The sequence below is a fragment of the Berghia stephanieae genome, chromosome 1 (genome assembly GCF_034508935.2).
Source record: "Berghia stephanieae isolate SIO BIC M18660-M18661 chromosome 1, UCSD_Bste_1.3, whole genome shotgun sequence".
NCBI classification, from domain to species: Eukaryota; Metazoa; Mollusca; class Gastropoda; order Nudibranchia; family Aeolidiidae; genus Berghia; species Berghia stephanieae.
The window spans coordinates 24,473,514-24,486,113 of NC_088360.1; the positions used below are offsets into that span (position 1 = coordinate 24,473,514).

General features: G+C 36.0%; 1 protein-coding gene across 4 annotated transcripts in view; it reads right to left on the bottom strand.

Moving 5' to 3' along the window:
• Positions 1–12,600, bottom strand: part of LOC144970832 (neurexin 1-like) — a 228,912-nt gene that overhangs the window by 25,987 nt on the left and 190,325 nt on the right. For all 4 annotated transcript variants that reach the window (XM_078910936.1, XM_078910919.1, XM_078910911.1 and 1 more), the window contains one exon: positions 2,008–2,164. In XM_078910936.1, coding sequence (XP_078767062.1) covers positions 2,008–2,164 — 157 coding nt within the window. The remainder of the gene's footprint in view (positions 1–2,007; positions 2,165–12,600) is intronic.

A 12,600-nucleotide genomic window follows, 5' to 3' on the forward strand; every position in this document is an offset into this window, starting at 1 on the left:
ACAAAAAGAAAAAGGCAAGATTTGTGATCCACTGATTAAAATTGTATTGTTATAAAAATTTAATTTGGTGTCCAGAAAAAAGGATACACAGGTTATGTTTGTGTTTAACCCTCTCCTTACCACCAATTGAAAAATCATCACATTTATTGTTACGATGCAACCGTCATTTTTCTCATCCAGATTTCATTTCTTTTTGCTATAACTATAAAAACTTGACAATCTGTAATAGAGTTCATATTGTCGAACGATATTATGTATAGAATGTGCTTGTTGCTTTTCTGAAAAAATGTCTGTTTTTGGGTTGGGTGGGTGTGAAATTTGGGGGAAAATTCTGAAAATGGCTGGTAAGGAGAGGGTTAATTGAGAGGACAGTGGATGTTTTTTCTTAAAGTGCCAAAAACTCAAATATCTTATTTCTGACAATTTTAACTTAAATTACTTAAAATTCACTTCTCAGTAACTGGTTCATTCCAACATCATAATGGTCTGATGTCATGGGTCACATATTCACCGTTTGTTTATATGTTTATATGTTTAAGAACAAAAAATAATAAGAAAATAGGAAAATAAAATATTCTGAAACTTTATGGAGGGAAGTAACTTTTAAAGTATCATTTAATACCTTTATTTCAAGGACTGGGAATTTTTTCCATACCCTTGTCGGATGGGATAGTTGTGAGATCTGAGATTATAGCTAAATAAAAGCTCTGATAGTGTATATTAATATTACTAACATTAATTGCCAGTGTCCTGATGACGATATTCTTAAATACAGCTGATGCATTCAGTCTTTGGGTAAGGTAATTTATACAATAGAAATTATACTATGTCCCTCAGTTGGTAGTACACTCGCTGTACAAGCAGAATGATGACCTGTATCAAAACTGGATGAAGTCGAGATTTTTTTCTGACATTCTCCATAAAGTATCGAATCGGTGGCTGGGTATATTTTACCTGGTGGAAAGCGCTATACGATTGACTACTGACCTATCAAAAGGGCAGTAAGTTATTTTTATTGTCCAATCAATGCTACAGAAATAGATAAATCTCTGCTCTAAGATGCCTGTGACAGACTACCTTTATCATTTAGAGTACTACATTCTCTGTACTCTTTCCAAAATCATTTCACAATCTGGTTTATTGAAAGCAACTTGTCTCTAATCAATAATGGGTAAGTCAATTTAACAATTGGCAGGCATTAGGTGTCGCGCTGTTAGAGTGATATCTAGTGTTACCTGCTAGGAGTTTGCACTTGGCATCACTCAGAAAATTTTGCACTGATGGCATGGACTTTTTGTTTGCAGTTGTTTTTGTTTTTTGTTTTTTGGATGAATAAAGTATATATTATTATTATTATATTATTATTATTATTATTATTATTATTATTATTATTATTATTATTATTATTATTATTATTATCATTATTATTATTATAACTATGATAAAACATGGTAAAAGTGTACTGATGAAAATAATAATGACAAATTAATGAAAGAAAAAATGAATAAAATCAAAGAAAAACAGTAAGAAGAAGAACAATGACAAATAAACAAATCAATAAATAAGCTTAAAAAAATAAAGGAATTAATATTTTTAAAAAAAAGTTGTCTCCTTTGGGATTTGAATCCAGGACCTTCCAATCAAAAGTCAAACAGATCAACCACTACGCTACAGATCCACTCAACTTGTGCAGATATTTATCATGTCCATTTAGAAGAAATTTTAAAAAATTTGAATTATGCCACTTCTGTTTTGTTATTTAAAAAAATGTAAATTTCATATTAACAGAAAAAAAAACAAGGTTTAAAAGATCTTTTCCTTTTTATAATTTTAGTGACTCTATCTTTACGATTAACAAAATGTTGGAGTGATATTTAGTGTTATATTAGGTGTCGCTCTATCGGAGCGATATCTAGTGTTGCATAACGTGTCGCTCTATTAGAGCGATATCTAGTCACTTCGTTAACAATTTGAGTTTAAAAATACTGAGTAAGAGAGTAGTCTAACCTTGACTACACCAGACCCCATGTCCAAAACGAGGTAGAGATGTCCATCCAGAATTTCCAATGCAAAAAAGTCATGGCTATCCCGGTTTCCATTGCTGTACATTATAAGTCCTCCCTGCTCTACTGTCCGGAACTGAAAGGCTAGAGAACCCTTTAAGCTGAGGAGAGAAGAAAAATATAATATAAGTATAATTTGCTAAAGAACTCATTTCTTTTGAATATTGTGATGATAAAATGTAATGTTTAATCTTTCTGAGTTGGTATACGTAACCCATGTGCAGCTATGTGGTCTTGTGGTATGACCTTGCTTTCGGATTGCTCGGCGCATAATTGAGTCCTTGGAGAAGGCTCTTTACTCACATTCTCTCACCATACTCAGGTGTAAAATGAGTACCTGGCCGTTAACAGCGTTGTCTCTGTCCGAAAAAAATTGTAATATAGCCTAACAGGCGTCATGTCCCGTCCTACATGTTAAATGTTGCTGTTGTAAAGCGCTTTGAGCAATTTTAGTGGATATTGCCCTATATAAAAGCTCAATATCAATAACCCATCACCAACAGTATTTTGTGGTTTAGAAGATAAAAATATAATCTATAATCGTTGAGACTTAGGTTTAGCTTGTATGTTGCATTGGGAGAGTGAATACAATTTCTTTTACTATCTAAAGCTATAATTTCGCATGGGTGGTCATTTTTATTCTAAAATCCCTCTTTGGCAGTTGGTTTGTAACATGATAAAATACAATAAGGTGATGGGGCGAATCTATCTGGTAGGATGTGCTAGATAAAGAAAATTGAGTTAAAAATAAAAATGACCAGAATTATGAAATTTAACTCTTTTTTGTTTCTTTTTTTTGTTTGAGAAACAATTTAAATACAACTCTCCTCAATGAAGGTATTTTTTGTTTAAACTCATATTTTATATTTGTTTCAATTCGTGTCTTATGTTTCAATTTCTATTTTACATTTGTTTCAACACATATTGTATGTTTGTTTCACCTCATTTCTTATATTTGTTTCAGCCTTAATTTTATTTGTTTCAACTCATATGTTATATATGATTCAACTTATATTTCTTTCAACTCATATTTTATAAGTTACAGATAAATTCAATGACAACAGGAAATATCCTGATTAAAAAATCACCCCATTTAAAGTATAATGTACTGAATGAATTTCGTCCTGTCCATTTGCCGTCTGAACGCCTGATAAAAAATGGGATGTTGAAACAGGTCGCCCGCAAATAAACACAAGAAAAACAACAACAAACAAATACCAAAATAAACCCCAAATATTCACAATGATTTATAGAAGGAACGAAATTGACGTCACTCAGATGTTTGTTATTGTTTTTAGCCATTTTAATTATTAGTTCTCCCTAAATTATATCAATCAGACTATAACCGGTCAAGGTTACACGTGTGTTGGTACGTTATTGTTATATCCGGCTGATGGAAGTTGTATTTTATCTGAACGCATATCATCAATTATTCATTTTTACTTTCCACCAGTATTTTAAAATATGAGAACGTTTTTTTTTTCACACATACAAGTATGCGATTTCTAAAAGCCTATACCCTTAATATAATAAAAACCTAAGATTTGTTTTTGATCTTTTCTGTCAGAACATACGAGTCACCCATGCCCATACCCACTTGCACCCCTGTCTGAGTCTGATGACCAGACAGATCCTAAAATAGACCTTGTGTAAACTTCACCAAATTATCATTATTAAGCAAAAGTGGTAGGGTACTTTCGGATGTATCGTTTTAATCATCAGGAAAGTAACTTTCATTGTGGACAGGTCAACTGGTCAGTCAGAGACAACACGGTGATTTCCAAGAAGTGAATCAACAATCAATTTCCTGGAAGGAAGGAAGGAAAGTGGAAAGGCTATCCTTAGAATCGAGACAGTGTGGCAGTCGGGCGGAAAGTGTTCCAGCTCGTTTTACGCAGAGAGCCAAATTAATTAAACCATTAGCTGTCTTCGGTTACACGTTTAATTAACCAATTTAACATGCGAGAATAAAGGGAGCCATGTTCGGGGCAGTGAAAGACTTGAACTCTCTTCCTGAATCATGAGGGAACACAACAGATTTAGACACCTTCAAGCAAAAGTTTTTGAAAATTCTTCAGCGTAAACTAATACTTAACACCAACAACAATGGCTGCCACATTCACAACTATCTCCGCCCTCAAATACAAATGTAACTTTTAATCAGAATACATTTTCTTCAAATGACGACCGATGAAGATGATTCGGAACTATTAACACTGGGACACCGCCTTGTATTGATCGATGATATTTAACATAAAACTTCCCTAGCCAAAAGGTGGAAACATAAATTTCTTTTCAATTGTTAAGGCGCGTTTGAATACATTTGTATTGAATCTTGTAAAATTAAAGGACGTGTCTCTTTTCGCCCATTAATTTGTTCTTTCTGCAACACTCGCCTTCCCCACCATCTCCCTTCTTCCCCTGGTTTAAATAATGATTTTTGGGATTCTGGAAAGATGCACGCAACAGTTATGCTTCGAATTCCCTATGGATTTACTCAGCTGGGTAAAATGCCAATTACATCATCAAAGTCAATAAACGAAGTCTCGACAGCTTGATAGGGGTATGGAAAAAAAAAACAAACAACAAAACAATGTAAAGATAAATAAATAAAATTGCCCTTTATTTTTTTATTTAAAGTCTTTAATTTAAGGATTAAAAAATGAGATGACTAAAGCGTCAGCCGCAGTGCAGCGCCGCAAAGTTAGCAATAAGGGCCAAGTTTATTGCTCAAGGAAAAAAGATGCTACCAGCAGCTCCTTTGTGTGTAATTTGAATACCCGTTCATTTAACCATCTCGCCCCTAAGGGCAAAGAGAGAAAAGGAAGTATTTTCTTATTACAGTGACAAAAAAAAACAAAAAAAACAAATAAAAATAAAACAACAACCCAAAAAACAAAAATAACAATACCCCCGCTCAAAAAAACAAAAACAAACAAAAAAGCAAGACAAAAGCAAACAAACAAACAAACCCCAACAGCATCTAATGAAAAACGATCTTTTTACAAGAATCCTAATCCTATAGGGAATGAGATTAGCGGAAGAGTAGCGTCCCTTGATTGGACGTCACCCATAGTCTGTGACGGAAAAGTTATTAGAGAAAGAACGTCATGTTGATTGTGCGCATGCGTCTCTCGTTCTCGCTTTCCAGAAAGATAGTTCGAAGATGACGTCACTCATGTCTTTGGTATTGTTTTTTGCCATCCGCGTTTATGAGTAATGCTCACAGATCTGTATTAACCTGACTATAAACGTTCATGGATACACACAGCTTTGTGTGTTGGTCCGTTATACTTCCGGATGGCAATGTTATGAGCTTCTTCGCCAAGCGCATGCTATCTATTGGCGTCGTGGGATTCAACTGTATTCTTAAACCATCACTAGACCTGGACATTATTTCCTCTACAATTACTGAAGAGTTGTTTTTTTTTTTCCACAAGAAGACGATTGTCCCACTTTTTTTTTGTTTGCTAGATTTTCTCTCCATGAGCTCAATTGAAACTTAACCTTCATATAAAGTATAAATAGACACAGTAAATTCCTTTAAATTGATATAAAATTAAGATTTAATCACAATAAAACAAGAGGCCCAAAGAGACATATTAGGGGGAATAATCCTCAAAACCTAAAAAAAAAAAGGACTCGCTTTTCAATTTCTTTTCGCGCACTTTTGTGTTTTCAGTTTTCGGTATAATGACGAGTCTTCCGTGGCTAATGTCAAGTGTTCAGAAGTTATATAGTGATTTTTAAAAACTCAGATCTGATTGCTCTTTTGGTGACCAAAATTTGTGACAAAATCGATGATGACAAAACTTGTTTGTACTGTATGATAGACCAGCATTCTAACCAAATGGTGCAAGAATGACTCTTCATTTTTTTCACGCGAGAAAAACTGGACTCTGGGCCCCTTATTGAAAAAGTTACTATGGGATTCAAAAAGGCATTTCTGACTCATTTTCCGTGGCTCTAATTCTTAAAAAATCAGTTCACAAGGGACTTTGCTGTCAAAACGATTGCAGAGTGTTTGGTAAACAGTGGCTTAACTTTTCTAAAACGTTTCTGTGTGTTTTGTCTGATTTGTTGACATTTATCCGGGAAAACAGAAAGTGATAGGAAGTGGGGAGCATAGATAGATAGATAAGGCAGGTCGAGAGTATTATTTGGCGAGAGAGAGAGAGAGAGAGAGATAGAGAGTGGAACTAGAGTAGAGGACTTTGGGAAGAGAGAGAGAGAGAGAGAGAGAGAGAGAGAGAGAGAGAGAGAGAGAGGACTTTGGGAAGAGAGAGAGAGAGAGAGAGAGAGAGAGAGAGAGAGAGAGAGAGAGAGAGAGAGGGTGAGTAGCAGTAGTAGTAGTAGTAGTAGTAGTAGTAGTAGTAGTAGTAGTAGTAGTAGTAGTAGTAGTAGTAGTAGTAGTAGTAGCAGTAGTAGTAGTAGTAGTAGTAGTAGTAGTAGTAGTAGTAGTAGTAGTAGTAGTAGTAAGTGGGTGAGGAAATAAAAGAGGAGAAATAAAATGACGGAAAAATTAGGATAGAGTTGGGATGGGAAGCGGCATTAACCAAGGAAGGAGGGATGGGAAACATGTTTGCAAGATAGCAATTGGATCCAAGTAAATAGGGGAGTAAAACAAATGCTTTTTAACATGACAAACAAAGGATCTGTTGGTGAGTGAAACAATGAAAAGCTGCTGGACTAGTGCACAAACAAATAACGTAATTATTGGTGATTCGCCGACTAGATGCAAAACATTAATGTACAAACAGTAATGTGAACTTTAAAAAAAAAGAAAGGAGTAAAATACTAAACACGGGCCGTTTCGGGCTCAAAACCCTTCTTCAGCCAGAAACAAATTGCTATATTTGCCAGAATCATTTGCGCCCACCTACAGACTTTATTACAGTCGGTCACCCTCCCACATAGTGTTTTTAGCCCATAAGGTTCCGTGTTTAGCCTTTCAATTTCGTTTTATTTTGAAGTTGTTAACTCCATTCTTGTACATAACTTTTTTTTTTTCAAAGTTAACATTTTTACCAACTTAGAACATCACTTTGGCTCGTAAGTGGGTGAAAAAATGTATGGGAGGGTGACCGACTGACTGTCAACAAAATGATATGTTGATAATAATTGGTATTTGCACTCAAGCCCATAAAGGGTGCGCCATAGATCGGTGTTTAAAAATATATATAAAGCAACCGATCATCACATCTGTGTCATATCATTTCAAAATAGTATTAAGATGGATCAAAACGAATCTTTTGAGCCATCAGCGATGAAAATCGTTCTGGTAATAAAGTCTGTAGGTGGGCGCAAATGATTCTGGCAACAGTGCGTCCAGATGGCTATTCCCACATCAAATGACCAACCATAATGCCCTAGCAGGTTTTATAAATAATCATTTGAGTCAACGGAGAGATAGAAATACCATTTGTAAAGAAAGGTTTGTAAGTTAATCGTATATCAATCTGTTAATTATAGTTTTATAATTTTGCCAACAGCATTATTTAACATGTAGGACGGGACATGACGCCTGTTAGGCGACATTACAATTTTTACGGACTAAGACAACGCTGTTAACGGCCAGGTACTCATTTTACACCTGAGTACAGTGAGAGAATGTGAGTAAAGAGCCTTTTCCAAGGACTCAACTATGCGCCGAGCACGAGGCTCGAACCCAGGACCTTCCGATCCGAAAGCGAGTGTCATACCACACTAGACCACATAGCCGCACAATAACATAACTCCTTCGTGCGTGCGCACACACTTAAATCATAGTATACTAATAAGGATGCGTGTCTAGCAGAAATTGGATCTAGCCGGGCAATAAATGTCATGTCGTATATTATTCATGATAAGAACTTCCTTTCAGGTTTTATACGTATTCACTATATTATTATAATGACCGTCAATTTCCGTAAAGATTATAGAGGGAGGGTTTATGGAACGATCAATATCTCTTTCTGTCAGAGAGGGTTCGGATAACCAGTCGATGCCGTGCTCTGGAAACACACGTATTAAAAAATGTGTCCAGAAAAATCGTCCTATAAATATCGATCGATGTAAATAACCCTTTTCTTGGCAAAAACTATCAAACCTGGGATATGAGATCTTTTGCTAAGGTCAAGGTATTCTAAATTGATTGATATTTAAAAGACGAGTTTGTCTGGTCGAATTTTTAAGTTCGTGTTTTTTCCAGAGAATTGCAGTTAACTGACTAAGCACGGTAATATCTAAGATTCGAAAAAAAAAAATAAAATGCGGCGTTTTGTTTAAAAAAAAACAACAAAAAACCATACAAGTTTTAGACATTGAGTTCTCAATTGATTGATTTTTTTCTTTGTACAATTCATTTTTTAAAAAAACATTTAGAATATTCATATGTGACCCACCACGCCACCGCCAATATGGGGTAATGTCCGGATGAACTACATTATGAATCGGTATACCCCAGCGTGTACCTATTTGCAGGTCTGATGACCCAAATTGTTATGGGCCCATTGTTGTAATGGAAACACGCTCGAATCAACGCAAAACATTGTCCATTCAATGTTAAATCAAGCCCATAATAGGATTCAACAGTGGTAACGTCACTCCCCTCGTAATGACGCATAGTAACTTAGTAACTGGTTCTAAACCATCGGAACAATGGTGATCGCCCTTATGAAATACTTCTCGGACGAGCATAACAGTGTATCCAGAGGAGAAAAACATAAATCTGATATGCTTTAACTGTTATACATTCTGATCACATGACATGTGAACAATTTCTAGTTAGCATGAAGAATAAAAAGCACCGATTTTCTTTGTTTAGAACCACGATGGCCGCCGTTGCTGGGCGACGTGACATCAGACTATTGAATCCAATTGAGCTCGGTTTTTGTGATCTATTTATTTATTTATTTATTTTTATTTTTTTTTTGTTCTTTTTATGTCTGTTCTTTTTATAATATTTTAGTTTTGTTTTGCAGGTTCTTTTTTTAAAAATAATTTTTTTTTTCAGAATACCGCAGAACAGAACAAGAAAATCCACCAAGGAACCACAGTCGTAGGCTTAAGATCCTCGCGAGATTCTACGTGATCGAGGCAAAGCCAAAAGGACTAACGAATCAAGGGAGTTAAGTCTCGAGTTGATATGATCTAGATTATTATGATAATGAAAAAATAGCGGAGAACATTAATTTGTGGTCAAAACGGTATTATGTATGGGTGAACCTGGTACTTAAAAATTGAGTTTTCAGCAAAATTCATAACATTTAAATTAAAATAAATGGCTCCATTGAGACAAGTGGGCTTTGTTTATTTAACTTTTAAAATCTCAAATTCCTGATTTTGATAACTTTAATTTTACGCTCAATTTTCTGGATATGGTTCATTCCGACACAATACCAGATTTGACGTGAAAGGTTACATTTGATTTTCTGGGTGTGAATCAACGCCATCTGAGTAAATGATAAGTGTGTGATAAGCATGGACGCGCGTGTGTTTATTGTGTGTGTGTGTGTGTGTGTGTGTGTGTGTGCGCGCGCGCGCGTTTGTGTGTATGTGTAGGTAATCCTAATGATAAAATGTATATATTTAGTTGATAGTCAATAAGACTGCGAAGTCATCAAAGTCCTTACCAAGATAGATGGAACAAAATCAATTTTCAAATTTATTTAATACGAGTATTTCGGCCATGGTCCGGGGTGTGTGTGTGGAGAGATGGGGGGGGGGGGGGGGTCAAATCTCAGTAGATACAACCCTCTTCCCACCCATCTCTCCCCCCCCCCCCCTCCAACAACAGCAACAAAAAAAAACAAAAAAAAAAAACAAAAAAAAACCACCAAACAAAACAACACCAAACAAACAAACAACTCTCAAGAAATCTTCCTTGAAGCTAAGAAGGTTTCATCAAACTGTTTTTTTGCCATACGTACAGAATTTATTTAAGTTTTGATTGATAAAAGTTTTAACACAGTGCGCCTTTTGGCAGCTGTATTATGACGGCACGAGTAGAAAAGGGTAATTTTGGCATAAATCGTAATTTACACTGTGTTTGTTTTTAATCATTGACACACTTCAGGTTTGAATAACCCAAGAACAGCTGCAACGACATCAATTTGGTTTTCAACATATTAATCCAAATTTATTCGGGTTTTTTTTTGTGTGGCTATATTATTACTTGTGTTTGTGTGTTTGAGCAAAAGTCCGATGTAAAGCTCCACGTCATCATCATCATCATCATTGCCTTTTTCACCCTGGGTCAGGGTTTATAGGCCACAGACAAACAGATTCCATCCTTCTCTATCCCGAGCTAACTTCTTTTTAAAATCTCGTTCCATGTCTTATCACTTCTCTATATATCAGCTTCATTAATTCTTCTCCATGTTCCTCGTGGCCTTCCCCTTGATCTTCTGCCCTGGGGGTTCCGGTCCAATACTTTCTACCAATTTGAATGACAAGCCTTGAGAGTCTCTCCAGTTCGTACCACATCTTTTGCATCATGAGTAATGTGACAGAGCAAATGGCTTCTCTTTAGTATGCAATCGTAATCATCAGTACAATAAGCACACAAGTCTTACACAAAAGAATTTTACGGTGTAAATGCAATGTTCCAAGTTGATATCCTTAGATTGACATGTTAAATGAAATAAACGTTCGAGAACCATATCACACAAAGCAATAATAAATCACGATTTATGTCAAAATTACCCTTTTCTACTAATGACGTCAAAGCTCAGGTACCAAAGGGCGCATTGCGTTAAAGCTTATATCAATAAAAACTTGAATAATAAATTCTACATATGTTTCAAAAAATAAAACTTTGATGAAATCTTATACTTAAAGCTCTCGAGTAATTCAAACCTGAAATGTATCGATAATAACCCCCGCCCCCCCCCCCCCCAAAAAAAATAACAAAAAAACAAAAACAAAAAAAAAAACAAAAACAAACCAACAAAACAAAAAACAAACAAATAAAAAAAACAACAAAAAAAAAACAACACACTGTATAGCTCCTAAAATAATGATACGAGGGAAAACGCAATAATGCCATGTCAATATCCAAACAGGCAAAAAGAAAAAAAGATATGTTGTAATAAATCTTAGATCCTGACTGGATGTCGATATGATCCGAGATATATCGACATAATCAATAATGATATAAATTGGATGGAATTTATTAACTTGTTTGCTGACCAGCATTATACAGTACTCGCTGGATTCTAGCGTGCTCTCGGCAGCATCCAGAAAGCGTGCTGGAATCCGAGCGTGCCGAAATCCGTTACTCGTGGAAGGTAGATAATTTTCTTTAAAAAAAAAAGGAGTTAAAATTGAGCTTTTATATAGCGCAATATCCACTAAACGTGCTCGAAGCGCTTTACATGAGAGCCTGGTCAACGGCAACTCTTAACATGACGCCTGTTGGGCGATATTACAAGTTTTTTTCCGGACACAAACAACGCTATTGATGGCCAGGTACTCATTTTATACCCGAGTACGGTGAGAGAATGTGAGTAAAGAATCTTTTCCAAAGACTCAACTATGCGCCGAGCGAGGCTCGAACCCAGGACCTTCCGATCCGAAAGCGAGTGTCATACCACAAGACCACATAGCCGCACAAAGACAAGATTCGGTCACCGAACTCCAGATTGCCGTATTGCATGCAGAGCGTGCTAGAATTCAACGAGTAAGTATAATGTGCTGTGGCTCGGTGGCTCAGCCATACACTGTCTCGTCTTGTCACAAAAGTCAAGCGATGTTAAGCGTGGTCACTGGCCGGATGGGTGATAGTGATCGAGGAAAAACCTCGGTCCCGACGTCGTGTCTTGGGTAAGACATTAATAGTTTACTCCATTCGACTCAGGTGTGAATGAATACCTGAATAAAGGCAGTGAAGGGTATTGTAAAAGTGCTAGTACAAAAAGGACGCACAACGGGCGACATATACTATATGAAATGGAAATATAGTTCCATATGGCCTGCTGGGGTAGAAATGAAACGTTGAGAAGCACATTGAGCATGGGTCAATCTCTGACAATCCGCTATATTTAATGTTCATATTTTTTATTCTATATAACCAGTCGTGCCAATTTAGTGTTATGTTGGAATGAACGAATTGTGGACATTGAGTCAGAAAAAACACAAACAAAACAAATTTAAAAACCACTCCCCAAAACACTTCAACATCCACATAGTGCAATATCCACTAATCACACACGAATCGCTTGCCAACTGCAACGTTTAAAATTTTGGACAAGACATGGCGCCTGTATGATATTTTTTCTGACAACCCCCCCCCCCCAAAAAAAAAACACAAAAAAAACAACAAAACAACAAAAAAACAAAAAAACAAACAAAAACAAAACGCTGGTAGCGGCCAGGGTTACTCATTTTACACACGAGTACGATGAGAGAATGTGAGCAAAGAGTCTTTTCCAGGGACTCAATCATGCGCGGCTCAGAAGGCTAGTATCATACTACAATACCACAAAGTCAACAAAACTCATATCCGCAATGAAGACAACATTTAAATCAATGTGTTTAAGGTGATCTTAGAAGGTGA